This window comes from Anabas testudineus, chromosome 23, assembly GCF_900324465.2.
Source record: "Anabas testudineus chromosome 23, fAnaTes1.2, whole genome shotgun sequence".
NCBI classification, from domain to species: Eukaryota; Metazoa; Chordata; class Actinopteri; order Anabantiformes; family Anabantidae; genus Anabas; species Anabas testudineus.
Window position 1 is genome coordinate 13,076,403 of NC_046631.1, and position 22,733 is coordinate 13,099,135.

Genomic DNA, 22,733 nt, shown 5'->3' on the forward strand with positions numbered 1-22,733 from the left:
ATTGCTTGAAACATGACGTCACCCATTGTCATTCTGACTGTGCTGAAAGCTTTAAATTTGCATGTTTTGAAATTTTAAGATGAACTCAGAAAAAACATTATACTTTTACTCCAGTACACCTATTTGACAGCTCTAGTTACGTTTTGCAGGTGCTGATTGTTAATAATAAAATTAAGTGTGCCTTTTATAATTTTAATCTCTAAAGTGCATCCTAACTCTAATCTCTACTTGTTTACTTTTATGTTGAATGGAAAACACCATGAAGTCAAATATAAATTTTGATAGAGAAGGAAGGTTTTCTTTTTTAATGGTTCAGTTTAATTTGAGAATATTTATAATTAATTTTCCTATTTGTCATAGTTAAAATGCATGTTTTAGACTTTTATTCTGAAGGCGCCACTTCCGGCGCTGTGAGCGGAAATTGCCGCAGTTTTTGCGGCTTTTTAAAGTTCGCGGAAAAGTCGAGTTGACGGAGAAACTGAATGGGAACGAGACGGATCGACATGAAGCGACGCTGAAAAGTGGACAAACTGTTCGGAATAAGTCTGCTGGAAGCTGTACGACCCCTGCGTTTAAAGTGTTTGGTCAGAAACTGTAAGTTCACCGAAGTTTAAGTGAACTTTTGGACGTTTAGCGTCAGTTTGAACGGTTTGTTTGTTGACGCTCCGTCGGACTTTTAGCTAACTGCGTTAGCTTAACTTAAAAACGTTAAAAATACTTATTTTTACATTTTAATTAGACTTAACGTCACGCTTTAAATACCGTGTTTCTGTTAGCTAACGTCAGCGTTTAACTTACTGAAGTTTATTAACACTATCGGTATTTAACCCTTCTTTTAATTAACGTTATTTCAGTTTATGTGTAACACTGCAGTATGACTGGTAACGTTTATTTAATATTTAAAGAAAGCTTTTGATGTCTTGGCTTTAAATGGTGTCTGTGTGTTCAAATATATGTAATCTTCACAAATAAGTGATAAATGATATAAAATGATGAGAGAAAGTCATTTCTACTCTGATTTAACGTTAATACACTTCAGTGCACAGTATGAATGAATTATAGCAGCTTCAGCCATCAGTGAAGCTGCTTCTAGTCACCATATTTTAATTCTCAGTGTCGGACGTCTGCAGATGTATTTCTGAGGTAAAACCTCCCTTCTGCATGAAGGCATTACAAATACATTTTTGTTTTCCTGTCAGACGATAACCGTTTCCCACATTGGCAGCTCAGAAAATCCATGCTGGTGCCTCACTAGTGCAATAGAACACATTTTCACATTGCTCAGTGTAAGTTTAGGATGAATAAATGAATATTATCTTTACTCAGTCAGAAAGCATTTGGTTATTTCTCATTCAGGTAAAAGGAGACGCACTCCATTATCAGACCTGCTTTGTATTGGCAGTAGACTTGATCTGCAGTATAATTAACATGGATAAGACCCAAAAGAGCTCTCTAGTTTTTTAGACTTTATTTTTCTTCAAGTCCAGAAATCAACAGGGCCCTTTCTATCTCAGGCACCTTTTTCCTTCACATTTGCATTCCTTGGATTCCTGGAACACTATTCTTGTGGTGGTGTATTTTGAAAGAAGGGAAGTGACACTTTTAAGTCATATGATATATTGGGATGTTTACGCGCTTCTGAAATTAAATTAAAATCTTGACTAAATCTAAAACAGTTGCCTCACAGGAACATAATTAAAGGCCATGATTTGTATAAAAGCTGCATAAATTCCTCTCTAAATTAAGGAAAGTTGATACTCCAGGGTGAAAAACATCAGTGGCTTTGTAGTGCAGATAGCACTGGGATGACTAGGAAATGGCGATTTCTGACTAGGAGGAAGACATTTCTCTAGAAGCTGCCAGGAAATGCTTCCTGACAGGGCTGAGTGGTGGTCTTCCTGATGGGGGGGATGTCTCTGTTTCGGTCTTGTTTGTGTTTTTATTCATTGTAGGCACTCATGTAGAGCTAATAACTTTGCAGTATTTTAATTATTGTGTTATTATTAAGTTTACAACAGCAACCTTGCAGTTATTCCTAAATGCTAAATCCTTGATAGCTGAAGCAAAGAAAGTCCTCTTTTCTTGGCATGCTGAGATCTCTTTCTAATTTCCTCCAGCCCCTTTCCACCATCCTCTTCATTTTTTTTTTTTTCATCCTCTTTAGTGATTTCTGACTATGACATAGTCGGGGCCACGTGGAAAAACTGCAATAACTTGAGATCAGTCGTTACCATGTGAGTCTCAAAAAGACAAAGAGTTGTTTGTTCAGTCTCAACGTGGCCGCTGCAGTCTGAAATAAAGCACCAGTTTAAAGCCTGGGCTGCCGCCTCTGTCAAACAATCTGACCTCAGACTAAAATTCACCTGGACTGTCTGTCAGGAGGGAGGTGTAAACAGAGGCAGGGTGTTTGACTGGAGTCTGGATTTCACACAGTCAATGTTTTACTTCATGTCCACAGTTTGTCAGTAAGTACTGCTGTAACTGTTAAAGCTTCACTGAAACCACCAGGATAAGACCTGAAATTAATAGTCAGTTAATCCGTCAAAACTCTTTTGACTCCTCATTTATTGTTTGAGTAATTTTTCAACATGTAAAACATTTTCTACTTCCAGCTACTTATATCTCTTACAATATAGTTTGGGCTCAATTTTCACAATATGTCTGGCATTTTGTGTACAAAACAATTAGAACTATGCTGCATCAACAACTACCGCTCATATTACTTTGAGTGGTAGTCCACTCACAGCGGCTGCCACAGCTACATTTGCTAATAATAACGATTATTTATTTGACTAAGTCTTTTTTATTCAGAAATCTTTAAAGATAAAGACCATATTGCCTTGAATGTGGGTTAGAGAACCTTTTAAAATAACTTGTTACCCTTTAGTCTCATTGTTATTGGCTGTAAATTCAACTTAAGATGGTCGATATCTCTGCAGCAGTTTTATAAATTAAAAAGTGCTTGTGGCGTCTGGGTGCAGTAATGAAACCTGACTGTCATATTTCTCTTGATACTAAGTTTAAAAGCTGTCTTGAGTAAAGGCTCAAATAACACTTTGATTAAAGTGCCACTGAAGACTAATAATTTAATAGTAGAAACAGTATAGATACAAGGAGAAACGGCCTCTGTCAGCTCAGGTAAAGCAATAACACTTTAATTTGGAGTTGACTATTTATGTAACTACTCCAGTGAAGAAGCTAGATTGCAACTGGTGGTGTGGAGACACACAGGAGCTTTGTTTAGGGCAACTTATGAGCAGTATAAAGGGGGCACACAGTAGGCAGACTAATCTGCAGAGCGCATGCAAGATGCTACTACTAATTGTGTTACTGCATTAGAACTAATCCTGCTGTTATTACTGCTCTGAGCCAGTTTATTTCTTAAATGCACATCTGTATCACAGCTGGAGGATGACTGTTTGAGGCCCAGTGGAGGCGTGCGTGCGCGTCTTGAGACCAACTACTCAGCGTAGGGTCAAGTAATCTAAGCTTATTTTCCTTTTAAGTGCATTCTCCCTCCCTCTCCATATCGTTTCCTCTCCATCTGGTTGATGTTAAAAACACCTTGCAGCATTAAAAAAGTGAAGTTTGATTCTCAGACTGTGCTTTTTTTATATAATATATATGTATTAGATGGTATTGTTGTCTGTTAATAGTTTTATTTGAATGTTTTGAATCAAACGGAACTGTAAATTAATGATACTTTTAATATGGTTTTACTATGAGCCAGTCAAAGCACATAATCTCAAAGTGCAACGAAAGTGTGTTATGAATAAGAAATCTTCCTTTTATGTAGCACAAAGTTTTAATGTATGAATGGTTCCTGTTTGAATTTATCTGGCATCTGGTTTTCCCATGAAACCGAGATCCTAGATTCCAAACCAAACTATTTTTAGTTAAAATGCTCAGAAACTGGCTCATAAAAGAGAACTGAACTGGATCTTTGTCAGTTGAAAAGTCCCTTGACTGTTCCTAGGTATTCTTCTTTATTCTAGGACCCCTACACATACAGTATATGCTGTTCATATGCAGGTTGCAGCTCAAGGTATGTAACAATCAAGCATAAGAAAATAAAGCAAGTCATAAATGATTAGGAACCCTATTCCAGAGAGTCGCACCCAAATAACTAAATGGTCCTTTCAAAGACCTTAAGCTCATTCAAGGCACAGACAGGAAATTACTGTCAGAAGATCTAAGAGGTCTAGATGGGCAGTAGCTCACATAGTTTCTGAGTAAGACAGTTATGTATTTTAGAGACCATTTGGTGCCTTATAGATTAGTTTAAGTATTTTATAATTAATAATGGCATATACAGGTAGCCAGTGTGGAGATTTTAATACTGAGGATATGTGTTCATATTCAAACTCCAGCTGCAGTGATCCCTATTAGCTGTAGCCTTGTTATTGTCTGTTTTGGCAGTCCAGCATAGAGAGCATTGCAAAACTTCTGCACATGATTATTTACATAATAAATGTGTCTATTCCTCTATTACTATCAACAAATACTGTATCACATAAAGGCCAAAACCAACTAACAGTACATCTTTCTCCCATTGTTTTTGACTTTCCTACTGAAGATGTATGATTTTTTGTTTCCTTCATAAAGGGGTTTGGTGATGTCCCAATGTGTTGGCAGTGTGTACTATTTAGTAGGTTTATTAAGTTAAATGCATTTAATGGGGATTATATTGAACTGCAGCAGCAGCAGTGAGGTAGTTGAATGCAGTAAAATATAGCTTGTGTGAAAATAAACTACAGAGTTTGTTTGTTTATGCATGTCTGCTAAACTATTTGTTTATCTCACAGGTCACTTTAGAAGTTGTAGTTTTTGACTGAGTGAGGTCTCTGCAGGATTTAGTCTTAAGGCTAGAGGGAGGGAGGTCACGAATAAGGTCAGTGGGGATGTCGGTACCAGGCGTCAGTGTTGGGATTTCTTAAGCGTGAACCTGCTCAGGAATGTGTGGAGCGCTCACTCCTAAACTGTGACGTTATCAGTAATCAGTACTTCATACAGACATGTCTTCACATGGCTTCTTATCTGTGGGCTCATCACCGATATTACAGGAAGTGGAAAATGTCCCATCCTGGCATCTTAAAGGGTCTGGCTTTATGAGTCTGAGAACAGACAAGTTTATGTGGAAAGTTTCAATGTCCCATGACTTTTTTTTCTATTAATTGACCCATAATTTAGTATTATTTAATATATACTGCCAAACCTGCCATACACTGGATTTCTTATGGAGCTCCTAATAAGATTTAAAATGAGTTTCAGTTCTATTTTATTATATAATGCTATTTATGATCCATTTCATATGGAAATGTATTTCATCCTACTTTTTACTATACAACTCCATGGTGCACCATGACCAAAAGACTGTAAAAGCCAGTTAAATGGAGCATTGGACAGCACACACGGGTTTTTATTTCACCATGCCATTTTGTTTTTTCCAGTATTCACAGAGGGAAAGAGGGAAATATTTAGATTCTCAACAACAAACGTGTATTTTAAGGGACTTAGGTTTCTCCCACAGAGTCAAACTAGCAGCTGACTAAACACAGCTTCCACCCTGGTGAGAGTGAGGGATGTTTTTTCATCATTCTCCGGAAATACCTGGGGAAGAAAATGTATTAGTAGTAAGATGTGTATCTGCAGTGATCCTCCACCCTCAATCCCTGTGGGAACTGTAAAATTCAATTAGAAAACAGGTTTTATTTTGAAATCCAAAGTACTTTTTGTAATCACCAGAAGTCCTGTTTTGTTCTGCTTGAAATAGCATGCATGGTTTATATGCATACACAGTATAACCAGGATTCTGTTGATAATCAATCTTAGTGATATGTTTATGAAGTAGTGCAAATATACTGCAGTGTGCTCATGGTATTGAAAGAAACTTGGTACCCTTTTTGTGAAGTGTGTAGTTGAGAATTGAGCCATTAAAGGCCCCTTTTGTTAATGGGAGGCTTTAGCCCCCAGAACATATTGAGACCATTGGTTTAATTACACTCTCTTTGCCCATTTTTTTACCTCTTTGGGTGCAACACTGTGGCCATAGTGGGAGGAAATGAAGCTTGCAGCCCCTGCCCCCTACCATGACACGTCCTAACAAGTAGAGCCACTGTTTTTATGACTAGACTTCTCTCCACAAACTAGATACTGAGTCAACTCCTTCAGATTTGTTTAGTCTGAAGTGATAAGTGCTATAAATGATATGTGATACAGTAAGTGTTTTTAGCAAATGTAATTAATCGGTCATGCGGATACTGTCCAATGTTTTTTTTTATACAAGTTTGAGATGCTGAGCATGCCAGTGCTACGAGGCCTGAGACCCCTGGGAGAATAGTGCTAGAATTATTCCAGATCCAAGCCTGCCCATGAGCACCCGTGACTGCGTGACCGCCGGAAATAAGGCCTGCTGGGTTTTACCTCTCAAACAGCAACTTTTTGTGACACAGGCTGAAGGGTTAATTTGATGCAGAAGTCACTTGAAAAGGAAGAATGAGCACTTGTACCATAACAGGATTAGTAATAATGCAGTTACTGTATGTGTTTTTCCCCTTTTCCCAAATGGGAAAAAAGACATTTGGACATTGTCCGCCAGTGTCTTCTCTATTTTCAGCATTGTAGTAATTTCAGTAAAAATAACAGCTGTTCAACATCTGTTAGCTTCATCTCCAACATCAGCCGCTCAGTTCCAGCACAAGTTTCAGTTGCCATTGTTCGTAGCACACTGAAAAAAAACTTGGTGGTGAAGAAGCTCAACAGTGTGCCATAAAAACCTCACCACCAACTAGTGGTTTGGCGTAATTGCAAAGCAACACAGACACACTAGTACAGAAGTAGTAATGCTCACAGCGGCATAGGTCCTTTGCATATCTTACGGTGAAGACTCTGTGTTGAATCAAGCTTTAGTTGATCTAAATCTTAGAGAACAGTCAGTTGTTTCTTTGAGTTTGAGTTCACCTAAATATAATGTTAATTCTATGTTGTATAACTTCCATAAAAAAATACCCATCTTTCTGCTACACACATCCATTATGTGGTAACTATTGGAGGACTCTCTTCATACAATGGTTTTGGGAGGACTCTGCTATTCTTTAACGTCTTCGCTCCGTCAGATACCTATCTGCTCCCTTTTGGTCATTTTTCCTTAACACTCTTTCTTTCCTCTTGCAGATACATTGAGCAGAAGATGATGTCAGACGCCAGTGAGATGTTGGCAGCAGCCTTGGAGCAAATGGATGGGATCATAGCAGGTAGCCACATTGTACACTTGGACTTTAAGACCTGACCATAGCACTTTTTTAAGTGGGCATAACATAGTATGGGGTCTAGCCACATCTGGAAACCATTAAATCACAGGCTGGGAATACTAGATTGGGTGTATAGTTACACAATGTGTTCTTCTCTTTCCAATCCTACCTGCACTTTAATGTAATCCTTCTGAATGTACATAAAAGTTTGGAATACGGCTGCAATAGTGCTGTTAGATCAGTGTCTGTTTCTGCCTCCACTGCGTTCCTCCACCATGAGAAATTAAGGAAAGTTTCCATTGTCCCTGCAGTGATGGAAACTAATGATTATTCAAGCTCAGGGAGTTTGGAATACAAACTGCTGCTTGGGAACTTCTGGCCACACTCTATATACTTGTGCCACTGCAGATGAGCAGACCGGGCTCGAGTTTCAGAGTCCTTAGTTTTCCGCTGATGTGTGTAATTATAGCGCTGACCTTTCCAATGGGAGCGAGGTGGCTGATCACATGACATCCCCCAGTTTCCCCTGTTTCCTCAGAAACCACAGCCAGAAACCCCTCCCTCGCTATTGTGGGGAAGCCATCACTGTTTGGATACTAATTTACTTAGCTCCTTCTTTGTTCCCGTTGGACATCTTCATTATGTCTGACATTTAAAACTGACAACAGACAGTGTGGCGAACACTGAAGCACATGATTGAAACATCATGCGCTTGAGTTCAGACGGCAGACAACACACAGCTGCGTTTGTTTCAGAGAAAAATAAAAAAAATGTTTTCCACAAATAGAATTAATGCCATTATTTGTTTATTCTGTTTCATATGAGTTTTGTACAGTCTCAAATAAAATCTGCAAATTCCAAGAAATATTTACTTGCCCAGTGCGTATGCTTCCAGGACCATGTTTGTGTTAATGCAGGGGTGGGTAGAATATGAATAGTATCTCAATATAGTTGTTTTCCTGTTATTTTGCTGACATGTTGGCTTGTGTAGGAGTAAAATTACTGCTAAAATCACCTTAGTTTCCTCAGAGTAAAACATTCTGAGCTACTTAGAAACATAATGTACTTAGAGGAATTGTTGGAGGCTCTGAAAATGTTTTTTAATTAAATACTTAATTAAAGTCATTGTATAAACTGTAGTAATTAAGTAGCTACTCCAGCTCTCTTGTACACTCCAAAGACATGCATTCAGGTTAATTGGTGACTCTTAATTGCCCATAGGTGTGAATGTGAGCATGAATCATTGTTTGTCTCTATATGTCAGCCCTGTGATAGACTGTCAACCTGTCCAGGTTAGACGACGCCTCTCGCCCAATGACTGCTGTGATTGGCTTCAGCACCTCTGTGACCTGTAACAGGAAAAGTGGTTAAAATGATGGATGGTTCCCGTCTGGGGAATAAAGTTATGTGAATGGCATTAAACTTCCCTCGACCTCCATTATATTAAAGTATCTGTCTGTTAACTTAACATTTTCTCCACATGACATCATCTGGAAGAGTTTTACAGCTAAAGCAAAAAGATATTTTAATATAGGGAAGAAAGGGGGTAGTTTAATAGCATTCATAGTCAGGTACTCGCCAAACTAGAGTCACTGGAAGCAAGTTGAAAATGAGTGACGTTGCCCTTTAAGTTGTTCTGCATCATCCATAGTTTGTCTAAAGCTGAAGACAAAGCCATGTAATTAAATGTACTTGGTTGATCTACTTGGTTTGGTTCATTGTTTTCTTTTTGTTTCTTTACAGTATATGATTCAGGGGTACACATATGTATATAGTGTCAAGTTTCCCTGACAGACATTGTGGTTAAGCCCTAGACCACTGACTTACCATGATGTGTCTCTATTTTTATTTAAACATGACCATAATGCTGTAGAACACATTGTATGGGAAGATACTAACCTCAGGAAAATTGAAATCACAAGGACACAAACAGTCCACTTACAGTGATTATAGTAGTAGAATATATTGAACCCTAACGTCACTCTTCAGTGTGACACTCCAGCCTGTGACGGGGTGCAAAAATATTAATATGGAAATAATTAAGGGTGTGAATCCCCCCATGTGTGGCTAATCAAGATAGGGGAATTCAGTTTTGTGCACATGCAACAAACAAAACCCTGCGTACAGACTGCTTTATAGATTTGATTAATATAATAAGCATACATACAGTATTTCTGGCTACCTGGTTTTATGATTTTGGCCCCTGGTCTGTTTGTATAATGACTTCACACACTCAGAGTTTGCTACCATTTAGAAAAGAAAGAACTTGGAGGTTTAGAAAAAACAAATACAGTAAACGTGATAAAATTTACAGCTTTGGTTTGTCATAATCCTTCCACCACACCCACAGATCAACACAAAATGTGGCTTTGCTCATAAATCAGCTTTTTATTCATAGCCACAATGTTTCTCACAAATTATATTTTGTTTTGCTCTCCCTGCCTGTCTGAGTTTCACAACTTAACTTGTGCTCCTGGTTTGTGTCACTCAGTTCTTTCCTCTCTCCTCCTCCTCCTCAGGCTCCAAGGCCATGGATTATTCCAATGGGCTGTTTGACTGCCAGTCGCCCACTTCACCTTTCCTGGGTGGCCTTCGGGTGCTGCATCTACTTGAGGACCTGCGGGCAGCACTGGAGCTTATGGACAATGAGGAAAAGGATAACCTGCGATGTCAGATCCCTGATTCCACAGCTGAAGGGGTGGCAGGGTGGCTGCATGGACGACTGGTAAAAAAGGCCATTTGAAAATGAGTCCCCGTCATTAAATTTCTTAATTCTGGTGTGTGGTGTGTGTTATTTAGATGACACAAAGCAGGGCAGGTTTATTTGCAGACATTTAATATCAATATCACTTAACTTAATAATAACGTATAACCTCCAAATGTATTTTTACTCAGAAACTTGATTTATTCTCTCACCATGAACTTCAATACAATTTATGCAATATGTGATCATCATGTTCAGCTCTGTAGTTTCCACTGTCAACCTGTTTCAGGACCTTTTCCTAAACCACTGTGGGGTTCATTTGAGGATCTTTATCAACAGTCTTGTTCACTTGATTATTAGTTTATTCCATCTTATGGCATCTCTCTTACAGATAATCGTTGGTGCTTAAATGAGGTTTGAAACTGAGACTAAAAATGTGTCTTCTTCTCTCGTGTAATGTGACCAAAGTATAAATAGGATCTCAGATTGTTCTTTTCAATAATCGGAGGATGGAAATGTCGTCATAAACCTTTTTTATCAACTTAGTTGCAGCATGTCTGAATGAGAAAGTCACTGCCTTTGTATGGTGTAGTTGCAAAGATGTAGCCTGGTGTGAATTATCCTCTGATCTGCTCTTCATCTCTTGATTCTACTCTGTATATATAGCTTGGCTCTGTTTATTGTATAAATGCTCTTATGACGTGCTTTGTGAATGATGGAGTTTCTATAGGAGTCACACTGCAAATAGTTTCCATCTTTTAAACTGATGTTGGCTCAGAGTGAGGCTCTTGTTTTTCTTGTGTGTGTGAGATATTTGACAGAAAGCTTTGCTTTTGATTCAATTTGTAAATCAGTTGCATGTGAGCTCCACTACTGAGCTTCACATGTTAGTCTGAAAAATTCAATCTGTTCTTTTCCTCAAGGGAAAACCATGTGAGTTAATTGTTAGGAATGTTATATGGTTATTCACTTAAGTAGTATGTAAGTAGAAGATCTGCGACTCGAGATTTTTGTGTATTTTTATTTGGCCTTCTCAGTTATACCCATATTTTGTCATGACAGTTTAAGGCTGTCTTTTTTTTCTCTCATCTCATCTCTTCTTGAGAATAGTTTAAAGCGACCTTTAACAAATGCAGCTGTTTGTTCACAAATCAACACTTATTGTCATTTCAGACTAACGGCCACAGCTCTGAAGCAATCTACCAGGAACGTCTGTCACGACTGGAGAGTGACAAAGAGTGTCTTATTCTTCAGGTATGTGAGAGGAAACCCCTTCATCGCAGCTACAGTATAAGACAGCATAACAATTGCACCTGAATGAGCAATTAAAGAGCATTGTCCTTAGCTCCTCCTGTGTAATTAGAGATTATGTTTTCAGTCTAAAGTGTTTGTGATAGTTGGCAGAATATATTAAAAGCTACTTAATAGATTTTTGATTAAATAGAACAAATGATTAGTGTTTAATGCAGTTATTTAATTCATAGCGGCTTCACATCACATCTATTATTCATAGAGAACCGTTTGATTACTTGTACCATTTAAAAAAAAAAAAAAAAGTTTAAGAATTTTTGCAGTAATAGCTTGTTTGCATAACTGCCACAAATCCTTAACATCACTCTTGTTCAGTAGCAACAACATTTGGATAACAAATATAGGTAATGACTGGTGGAAAACCACCTAAATCGCATTTTGCAGTAACTAAATGAGATTTAGGTGGTTTTCCACCTTATTCTGGCTCAATAGCAGTTTGATGAATGTGCATTTTGTCTCAGTACAAATTCTTAAAGCTTTTGAAACCTTGATTACTAATCTTAAGGTTATCTCTAGAAACTTTAATATTTGTGACAAAACATGTTAAGGAAAAGCATCAGATATTATTTTTATGATAAAAAAACTCACTTTGTCAAGCTTGTGATGGTGTCTGTTGATGGGATTTCTTTGAGTTAAGGCAGCATGAGAACTGAAATACAGGAAATCTTTTTCCAGCTGAGTCCAATTCACTTCTCAGAAAGGCGAACAAAACCAAAATACACACTTCCATGTGAAAGAAGTAAAACTGTAAAAGTTTAGCACACTATATATATTTTATTCATGTAAGATTTAATCTCTCTATGTAAGAAGCCGATTTAAAAATATGTTTAAAAGGTAAATGCATTTTTGCATGTTTATGTTGAGGAGACATTTTTATTGTTGAAATAACACAAAATTTTGGATGTGACTTTGGTGTTGCTAACAAAGATGTCTCATTGTTTAGGTAAGCGTTCTAACAGACCAGGTGGAGGTGCAAGGTGAAAAGATTCGGGACCTTGACACTTGTCTTGAGCATCATCGGGAGAAACTAAATGCTACTGAGGAGCTGCTTCAACAGGTAGATCATAGGCTGTTTTTCCACTTAAAAAAAAAAAAACTAAGATCTTAGTTAGTGCAACTTTACCAAATGTGTGTGCATCTTTCTCCACAGGAGCTGGTGGCCAGGATGGCACTGGAGACCCAGAAGCTGGAGCTGATGACTGAGGTGTCCAGTCTGAAACTGAAGCTGAGCGCTGTGGAACGAGACCACAGGGACAGTGAGGTAGTCCTCATCCTGACAATTTACCATCTCAGGCCTTTAGTCTGTGAAACGGAGGAGTGATAATGAAGTTCTCAGTTGCTCGTCCACTTTGTTTTATTTGATGTGTAACACTGAACCCTGGCAGCCATCCAGCCATTGTTGTAAGATCACAAAGGTCTGCCTCACTCGACTGGAGGACTGAGATCTTGTCATGTGGAGCAGGGTGAACTTCTTTATAGGTACAAAAGAGGCTTAAACACCCCTTGAGCTCCAGCAGCTGTTTCCTGCCAGAATACACCCCACCCCATCATCTAAAAGGCTGAGCAAGTTTAAGTTTCCACTCACTCTGTCCACTGGCTGGAGAATATATTTTCCTGGCACTAAGAGCATTAAAGGAAAATATGGATTTTTTTTTTTACATGTTTGTTTTTATTTTACAGTTTCATCACATCAGTCTAATCTAAAGAGTTCTGACTTATTCTAATAAAATGTTCAAACATTAGTGTAACTAATGCTGCTTAACATGGTGCAGATCTGCCAAAAAGACAACTTAATGTGACAGAGCCCTGCTTACTGTGGCCACAGCTAAATGGTCCATATAAACGTTTAAAATACTTTACTGTTCGCTATATGGATGTAATGGGAACCATGCCACCCAGATTCTGAACACATTGTCAGCTTGTGATCCGTCACCACTCTCACATTAAGTATAAAGAGGTCATTAAATTAAAAATATAGTTGTCTGAAAGCACACATAAAAACAAAAACCTTAACAAATCCATAATGGGTAAAATCTAAAGTCTGTACAACCGCACTCTCTGTTATTAGATAGAAACGCCTTAAAAAACTCTTTAGCAGGAATAAAATGGAAAAAAACTCAGGAAGAGCAGCAGAGGAGGAACCCCTCTTCCAGGGCGGACAGACAGGAAATATCCATTGTGTGTAAAAAGCAGAGCAAATTAGCAGATTGCATTATGGACAGTCAGAACGATAGTAATATAAATACAGTACTAAGACTACGGACAAGGAGGACGGGGCAACCCTCAACAGTTGCCAACATATAAAGCCCAGACAAGCTAACCTCTGATAACCATGATATCAGATTACACATGATTACAGGTTAAACTTAATTAACTAATAATGATGTAAAACTGTGCCTAAATCATATTATACATTCCAATTCTCCAAGTCACAGGACGGCCGCACTGCTGCAGACTGGATAAAAGCTGTTTCACAGTAATTGACCATGACGCGTCTCTTCGCCCAGTATTTGTCTCCATGTGTGGATGGAGCTTCTCGAATTCTCTCCAGAGGGACATCGGTCTGAGAATGTTTGATGCCTTTGGCAGGAAAAATCTGAAATCTCTCCCACACGGTTGCTATACAGTTCCCCAGTGCAGGTTTGTGTTGGAGTTTAAAGGGTAATGGGAGTTCTTTTTTCCTCCCCAGGGCTTGTACCAGGAAGTAACGGACCTGCGGTTCAGGGTGACTGACATAGAGAATGAAAGACTCCAGTGTGAGAAACAACTTAAAGCTACCAAAGTTAGTGTGGGACATAATAATTGTACAGTTTACTATGACAGGAGAGCTGAATTCACTTTTTCCTCTGAAATGCATCAGTATTTGTTGAAAACCTTGTAAATGTTATCTTCCCTTCCCCCCTTTCTGCTCCTCACCCCTCTTTCCTGTGCTTTCTAACATCATTCTGCTATATGCTAACCTGTCAAGCGTCCAAAGTGGAACACTGACCGGTTCACTGCAGATGAGGTGAATGAGGTTTAATCTCCAGCCTGTATTCTTCTCCTTTCTGGCCCATAAGATCCTCTAAACCTGCTCCTTGTCCACTGCTGCACACTGTTTTCCTGACTTTCACCACACTCACTGTAAGTGCTTCCACCTGTGTTATAGCTTTTGTATCAGGTTCAAATCCTCTATTAGGATTCTTTTACTAACAGCTTTAGACAAAAAATAAAATTATAAAGGTAAACATTTTGTTAGTTGGTACCTTTTCATGAGTTCACTTCAGTAGCACTTTGAACAGCAATGTTTTGTGTCCTGTTATCAGTGTTGACGGTTTAGTGGATAGTATGAGTGAGTTAAACTAACCAAAACACTTCTAACAATTCTAACTAACTAATGTTAAAGGGGCATTTCACTGTTTTTATACATTCAATTCACTTGACTAGTAAAGAGAAGTACTACTCGGCCAATGGACTTTCTAAGGTTTGAAACGAGACTAAAAGAGCCCAGAGAAACCACCAGCAGCTTGGTGAAATGTTTCTTTCATTATCGGGCCTTCAGGCGATGTCATGTGGAGGAGTAGGTTCACAAAGACTACAACCTCCCTAGTCTGAGCAGCCAGATGACACAATCCAAACTGAAAAACACCAGATTGTTATTTGAATAAGGTTTATTCAGATAAAACAAGATATTTTAATATAGGGAAATGGATGTTACATACTATATTAATTTAGTGCAGAGCTATGAGCAGTGGTGCAACGTGTCCTTTTTAGTTGATCAGAAATTAGATGTGCTTCTGCATTTTGAATCATCTGGGGAGGTGTAATTGTGCATGTCAGTAGGGCGCTGCAGTAATCAAGCTGAGAGATCACAAGTGGCTACACAAGGAGCTGGGTAGAATATTCTGACAGGAAGGGTCTGATTTCTCTGATGCCGAGGGCAAATCAGCAAAGCTTAGTTTGGCAACAATGATGACCACCACATTCCTGCAGTTTGTGGGAACAGTTACTGAAGATCCCAAATTGATGCTAGACTGTATAGAAGGTCTATTAGAAACATTTTGACCCACATTAGAGACTAAAAGTCACCGTTATCTCAGACTCTGCTGCCTCAGTTTAACAATTCTTGACTTTATGTGAAGTGCAATGAGAAATCAGTGGAATGCCCCTTTTATGATCCCAGCTGTCAGCAGAACGTGATGAATTAACACACATCAAACGAAACCATCAAACCAACAAACATCTGGTTGCAAATATGAGGATTTATTGATTTTTCTCTGTTCTGGTCAATTAAAACAAGCTATTTGAATTTGAAGACTTTAGTTTGGACATGCAGAACTTTTGATGGCAGCTTTTAGGCTGGCTGATTGACACTTGTTAAGAGAGATGACTACATTACAGCATTGGTTTTGTTTGTTATTGCTGAGTAATGTGTGCAAGTCACTAAAATTGTGTAAATTAAAAGACTGGATTGATTTCATCTGTCCACTTGACTCTGAATAAAGACTCGATGAGAATTGCAGGATGATGACTTTATCCTCTGTCTGTCACAGGAGGAGCTGCAGCTTCTGCAGAGACAGTTGGAGGAGCGAGAGGTGGAGCTGAAGAGGCTCAAGGACGATAGCAGACTGAGGGTGGAGAGCCACAACAGAGCTGAGGGAGGGGAGAGAGGTGGGATCGGTGTTATTAATAGTCCGGTGGCATCTTGTCCTTTCCAGCTCTGATATTACAAGCAGATTTATGGGGATTAGACAAATACACATCCACCTCCAGCCTCAGTACTTTAGGTTTCTGACTTCATCTTGTTTTTCTCCATTACTATATTTCTTTCTCCATCTTACATTTCAGACAGTTTAAACTTCAATGAAGTCATGTGAGCCTCTATTTTCTATTTATCATCTAATCTGAGTGTCTGTAGGCTTCATACCAAACGTATCTGTTTTACTCCCGCAGTCACTGCTGGATTTATCTTATCTACCGGTGTAAGAGGAATGTCTTGTATTTAAAGGGAAGCTTCTTATACTGGTCTGCATGTAAACACGTGCTGTAGGTTTTCGTTTCAGACCTTTGAAGCTCAAACACCTGACTTTTTTCCCCATTTAAAAAAAAGAAACACAGCACCCAGAAATGATGTTAATGATGGGATATCCACAGTTTTCTTAATTTAGAAAGTGTCCCAGCTAAGGTAAGGGTCAGCTACAGAACAGGAAGTTCTGTTCAGAAATAGATTAGTACTGCATTTGAACCTAGTTCAATGGGTAAGGCCACCTGTCCAATAAAGCTGAGTCATGAAAGCTGTGTCCAAGTTGAAATAACCTAATTAATTAAGATCAGATGTTTTCTTTTTTTAGAAGAGTCATTTTTTGGGGTTATAGCCTTTATTTGATAGTTGGACAGAGGAGAGTCAGACAGGAAACATCAGGAGAGAGGAAGGGCGGCAAATGCAGCAAAGCTCGAATCGGGGACTATAAATGTAGTAATTTGTTATAACAGCCAAAACTAAAACCTAACTTACAAAGTCTGATTTGTTTACTTGTCAAACATGGTTTTAAAGGTGATATAAGATATGAAGCAACATGAATTTGGAGGTGTTTCTCTTTGTTGTAGCTCCTTATTTGCATTTTTAGCTGCTAAACCTCTCTGCTGGTCAGAACATCACGTAATGTACAGTGGGTTTTAAATCTTTCAGTATCCAGCTCCAGACACCAAAAACGCTGCTGCTGCTTTACACGCAGTCATTTTATACTTTGATATACTAACAATATTGTTTAGTGCAGCTTTAAACTAGATCTTTCTAGGTCAGAAATCTTTCAAACTCGAACCCACAATACGACACGTTCCCTCGTTGACATACCTGAGTTCATGGTTGGGGTTGGTTGGATTAGCTTGGCACATGAATGGTGTAGTGCAGCTAGTGATCAGTCGTGACAAATGAATAAATTCCAGCAACATGCTGAAACATGAACTCTGTTGCTGTCAGAGGTGCAGGGAGGTGAAGCTATGCATCCACCAATACAAAGCATCTGTTTGTTCTCTAGATACAGAAATGAAGAAGGTGCTGGAGAAGCTGACGTCAGCCAATGATGAGAAGGTACAGTACGACGTGGCAGCTTCTCTGACTCACTTAAACATCTTCATAGTCTCACATCTTGTCTTTATCTACAGGAGCGAAGGATAAAAGAGCTGGAGGAGTCGCTTACAAAGTGCAACAGAGTGCAAGAGCAGGTCAAAGGTCAGGCTGTGTTTAAAGGTCACACAACTCATTGTTACTCAGAATTTACTCTATGTGAGCAGGGTGGGGTTTATACTGCTGACTGTTACCAACTGTCCCCTCTCAGAAAAGCTAAAGGAAAACGACTACGACCACATTGCAGATGATCCCTCGGTTCCTGTATCTATGGAGGTGGAACGGGTTGACCTGGTGCTTGAGGGGGAGGCAGGAAGGAGCTCGGGCGAGGTAAACACAACCTCTGTCAAAACAATCCTCACACAGGATGAACCCCAGACTGTCACTTCCTTTACAAAAAATAAAAAAAATCCATGTTTGGGCCTCCCACTCTGAAAGTTTCTCCCAGGAATTCAGAGCTTCTGTTCATGTTATTATCTGTTGTTGTGCTGGTGGGAAAATATGTTCGACTAATCCTTTTTTCCTCTGCTGTTTCAGTCTGTTCCATGTATAGCAGTGCTCTCTGAAATGAATGAACTAGACAGAGAGCGACAGCTGCAGGCAGCAGAGAGGTAAAACGTTATAAAGATACTAATTCAGAACTTTCTAGTTTATTTTGACCAACAGTAACTTCACTGGAATCGTACCTGATGTAGAAGTTGTTCCTGAGCTGATAAATCACTTTGATTATTTCAGCTCTGCAGTCCCACAGCCGAGCGGCTCCACCAATGCCGGCAGCACTGACCAGGTAAGACCCTGCTTTGTCTGATGTCAGTATTTTGTCCCTGATGGACAAAATGTACAGTAAGAAACAGTTGAAGTACAAAATGTACTGAATTAGCTTGTACTGTTCATAGTGCTTGTTTGACACCTAGTGGCTGAATGATGGAACTACAGGTTACTACTTTTCTCTTTCCACTTGACTTTTGAGTCGATTTGGTTTGTCTTTTGTCTTTTGCCTTATACACATTTGTACTAAACTGTGTCTTTACTGTGTTTATTTATTTCTGTCATCCAGACTAGAAGTAAAGCAGGATCTGGTTCTTCTCCTCCTAGTAAAGCAAACTCCACAAGTGAAGAGAGTTTTGGTAGTAAAAAGGCCCGCGCTTCTTTTGGACGTGGCTTCTTCAAGCTGCGTGGAGTCAAACAGACGGCCAGCGCCCCAAACCTGGGTGAGCATTACCTTTTTTAAAATACTACATTACAGACGGTGTGGTATCTGTTTGTTGTTTTATGTCTGTCTTCTGTTGTACTGATTGTCATGTTTCTCTCACATCTGTAAATTGTGAAGATCGCACCCGGAGTGCCAGTGCACCAGTATTAGGTACAGTAGAACAGACAGGCCTGCAGTATGGCTGATCTGGATGTGAATAGACAGTAATGACACTGCAGCATGTCAGACTGATCACCACATCCTGTCATACTGCCCTGATAGAACACTTTCTCTATACTTGATCTAAATCAGTGATTTCCAACCAGAATCCTACAAGTTTACATATCAAAATATTTTAACCAGTTAAAGACCTGAAGTGATAAAATGACATAAATATGTCCCAAGAAAAGTTGGAAATCGCTGCTTCCACTCCTGCCAGTCTCATTCATTGTAAATGAGAAATCTCAACAGTGTGTTAACATAACCTTTGCATGTGAGGCTCCTCAGGTTGTAGTGGTTCTTCTGTAGCTGTACTGTTTCAAGCTGCCCCAAATTTCTAGAACAGTTTTTGGTAATAATCTGATCTGTTCCCTGTGGCGGTGGGATGTTCAGTCTGTGAGTACATTTAAAATCATGTCCGTGTGTGTATATAATAACTTCTACAGCTGACACAGAACGTAAAGGCACAGATCACCTGGACTTGGCTGGTGTTCCTCCACGGAAATCCCAAGATAGAGCTGCTCTACCGTCACCAGAAGCAAAAAAGAAGTCAAAAGGCTTTAAGAAATTCTTTGGCAGGTAATGCTCAGTGTTGTCAGTGTGTTTACAGTAATAAAGGATTAGCAGTGATTTCTATCTATCTATTTTTGATATTTACTCCTGCAGGTTAAAGAGGAGTCACTCTACCTCACTCAACCTTGACGATGCAGCTGAGATGGAGTTCAGGAGAGGTGGAGTCAGAGCCACGGCTGGTCCTCGACTTGGCTGGTCACGTGAATCTAAACAGACGTAGGTGTAAAATGCTTCATGTCCTCTGAAATGACTTAACTGTCAACAGAGAATTTACTGTGGTTGATGCTCCGTCTCTGTTCAGTGCTGTTGATGCTCCTTTCTCACGATGGAGTAAAGATGAGGTCAGCACGTGGCTGCACGAGCAGGGCCTCGGGTTGTACGCTGCTCAGGGCCAGAACTGGATCAAATCAGGACAAACATTACTGCAGGCATCACAACACGATCTGGAGAAGGTGGGAGAGCTACACATGATAGACTTAGTGTTTTTATTTCAAGCAGGATTTAATTCCTCTTTCAGAATCAGTAAGGCTCATAATTTAATTCAACAGCCAAAGTTTAGAATTCCAAAAGTTGACGACTTGTTCCTCTGTTTACGTCTGCAGGAGCTGGGCATGAAGCACCCTCTCCACAGGAAGAAGCTGCAGCTGGCTCTGCAGGCTGTCCTGTCAGAAGAGGACGACCTGAAGGGCAAACTGGACCACAACTGGGTGACCAGTGAGTGGGATGTTATTAACGGCATTTACAACAACGAGCAAGTCACTCATGACTTTGAATTTCAGATTAAACTTCCTGTTGTTTTGCAGGATGGCTTGATGACATCGGCCTCCCACAGTACAAGAGTCACTTTGACGAGGCTCGTGTTGACGGGCGCATGCTGCACTACATGACAGTGGTGAGCAGTCGACTTTTAAACTGAGTGTGGAGGATTATCGAACCTGTTTCATTAATGTGATAAATGGTTTCTAATAAGTCTCAAATAATGTGACTGAACTTTCACACACAATAAATAATTCAGCATGTGACGCGGCTTTGTGTTAACTCTCCCAGGAGGACCTGCTGTCTCTGAAGGTGGGCAGTGTTCTCCATCACCTCAGCATTAAGAGAGCCATTCAGGTCCTCCGCCTCAACTCCTACGAACCCAGCTGTCTCCGACGGCGACCCTCTGATGAGGTATCAAACAGGAACCTACAAACTGCACATTGTAGCCTTTACATCAGTCTTTATTCTCAATTCTCTCATCGCTCTCTTTCCAGAACAACGTCACGCCAGCAGAGATCTCTCAGTGGACCAACCACAGAGTGATGGAGTGGCTCCGATCTGCCGATTTGGCTGAATACGCCCCAAACCTGAGAGGCAGCGGTGTTCATGGAGGACTGATGGTGAGTAGAACAGAAACACATGGTCAAAATTAGAATCCAACTATGAAAGTAGCTTAAAAAGTGCATATTAGTGTTTGTGCTGTGAATCTAATGGTGTAGTAAACTCTGTGAAATGTTTCTATGTACACTGAAGGTGTTGGAGCCGCGGTTCAATGTGGAAGCTCTCGCCCTCCTGCTCAACATCCCTCCCAGTAAAACCCTGCTGAGACGCCACCTGGCCACACATTTTCACCTGCTGATCGGCTCCGAGGCGCAGCGGCTCAAACAGGACTGTCTGGAGAACCCAGACTACAATGTCCTTACGGCCACTGCCAAGGTCAAGGTGAGTTCATGTCAAACACTGTGTGTCTGTAATTTGCCTAATGACATCACTGTATGAACAGCGTGTTCCTCCCTGCTCCAGCCTAGACGCCTGTCTTTTGGTGGCTTTGGTACCCTGAGAAAGAAACGTCCGGATGATGGTGAGGAATTGATCTGCCCCATGAACCTGGAAAAGCCCAAGAACAGCAGTTTCCAGAGGGGGGTCCTGACCTTTGAGGACAACCTTGATGACCTGGAGCAGGTGTGTTGTTAAGCTCTAATATGATGAATGTTTACTTTGAATCAGGGTTGATGGATGTCTGACCCCTGACCCTCTCTCTTTTGGCAGATGGAGGACTCTGAAGGCACCGTCCAACAGATCGGAGCGTTTTCTGAAGGCATCAACAATCTGACGGTAAGAAACCGTGTTTGTCTTCATCTTCCCCTCCGTCAGTATTTTACACCCAGTGCCGTCGTTTAGGAAGCTTTAAGATTTTGATGCTGTTTGTTAGGTTGATTTTAGCTGTTGCATTATTTAGTGCTTTTTTTGTAGTATCACAACCTTTAGGGTGAAAATCTAATGTGTCAGTAGTGATGGTGTCGCTTATTGTAATTCATGGCTGTTTTGATATGAGGATATAAAACATGTCTCACATTGTTTGAAGGTTTTTTTACTTTCTGAAACCTGCAGCGTTCATTTATGAATTTAAAATTAAAGATCAAAATATGAATGTTGATGTTAATTTTTTAATTTTGTGCTCAAATAAAAAATTGAGAAGAAACTGACTTGACTGTTTAATATGACAATAAAGGGAATACGAGTGATTCAGAGGTTCTTAGTGTCAGTTTGTTTTGTTTATTTATTTCAGAGCATGCTGAAGGAGGAAGAGTTTTTTCAGGAGACTGCTGCCTGTTCTCCAGCGTATGATTCCTGTTCTCCAGCGTATGATTCCTGTTCTCCAGAGTTTGATGCCGGAGGAACTGTGGACTGCGACATCTGAATGTCTTTAAGTTTTGCGTGAGGGAGAAACCTTCTGTGCCAACACCACCTTTGTCAAGGAGCATGTGAGGCCTCATCAATCAGAAACAGCCAAAGTGTTTGTGATCATATTTATTGAAGCTCTCCAAGTAACTGAAAATGCAAGTCATCACAGTTAAGTAGTTCTTCTGCATCCATGTTATTTTAATGCTAAACATACTTGTTTTACTGTGGACTAGTGGTATGTAGCTTCAGGGAAAGGTTTCTGAATTTTAATGTTAGCACATTTGTATGTGATGCAGCAGTGTATGTTGTTATAAGTGTCACATTCCACTGTTCATAATTTGTGAGCAACACTGTAATTTCCAAATTGAGGCTAGATATCACCAGGGCAAGGATTCAGTTTGTTCTTTACAGAATTAGTATCGTCATAACGTTGCCTTTTTAAATGTGAATTGAGACTCTTGCAGAGTTATGTTACAAGATCATCACAACTCTTCTCACATCAGAATCTAGAGACAAATGTCACCGGAGATTTAGATCTGACAGGAGAGGTGATGATTTTATAATGTAACTCTGAGATCTATGCACATGGAGCAAATTCAACAGAACAACCCAAAATACTTACGTACAAAAGGGGGTTGTCTGGTTTTACTTTTGTTTTTATATATACTAAGTGTTTTTTGAAAATAAAAAAATCAAGACATTGTCCTTGTTTCT

General features: G+C 39.7%; 1 protein-coding gene across 4 annotated transcripts; it reads left to right on the plus strand.

The window, feature by feature from the left end:
- Positions 1-436: 436 nt before the first annotated feature.
- On the plus strand, positions 437-22,720 carry LOC113163678 (liprin-beta-1-like). 4 transcript variants are annotated; one of them, XM_026362494.2, is made up of 27 exons: positions 437-594; positions 7,174-7,253; positions 9,770-9,975; positions 11,128-11,208; positions 12,209-12,322; positions 12,416-12,526; positions 13,955-14,047; positions 14,234-14,272; positions 15,798-15,915; positions 17,283-17,335; positions 17,410-17,476; positions 17,583-17,701; positions 17,909-17,982; positions 18,107-18,158; positions 18,429-18,582; positions 18,702-18,734; positions 19,229-19,361; positions 19,449-19,571; positions 19,657-19,807; positions 19,958-20,069; positions 20,159-20,247; positions 20,403-20,525; positions 20,609-20,734; positions 20,868-21,056; positions 21,138-21,296; positions 21,384-21,449; positions 21,904-22,720. In XM_026362494.2, the coding sequence occupies exons 2-27, from the start codon at positions 7,190-7,192 to the stop codon at positions 22,033-22,035; spliced, it is 2,781 nt and encodes a 926-aa protein (XP_026218279.1). In that variant the 5' UTR covers positions 437-594; positions 7,174-7,189; the 3' UTR covers positions 22,036-22,720. The 4 variants fall into 4 exon arrangements, with proteins under 4 accessions (XP_026218279.1, XP_026218281.1, XP_026218282.1 ...); XM_026362496.2 differs by lacking the exon at positions 18,702-18,734; XM_026362497.2 differs by lacking the exon at positions 14,234-14,272.
- Positions 22,721-22,733: the final 13 nt, after the last annotated feature.

Excerpts from the sequence above, each read along its gene's own strand:
- LOC113163678 (XM_026362494.2), top strand. The coding sequence starts at position 7,190 with ATGATGTCAGACGCCAGTGAGATGTTGGCAGCAGCCTTGGAGCAAATG. Across the intron at positions 17,477-17,582 it reads AGTGCAAGAGCAGGTCAAAG|AAAAGCTAAAGGAAAACGAC; the intron begins GTCAGGCTGTGT and ends GTCCCCTCTCAG. Across the intron at positions 17,983-18,106 it reads CAGCTGCAGGCAGCAGAGAG|CTCTGCAGTCCCACAGCCGA; the intron begins GTAAAACGTTAT and ends TGATTATTTCAG.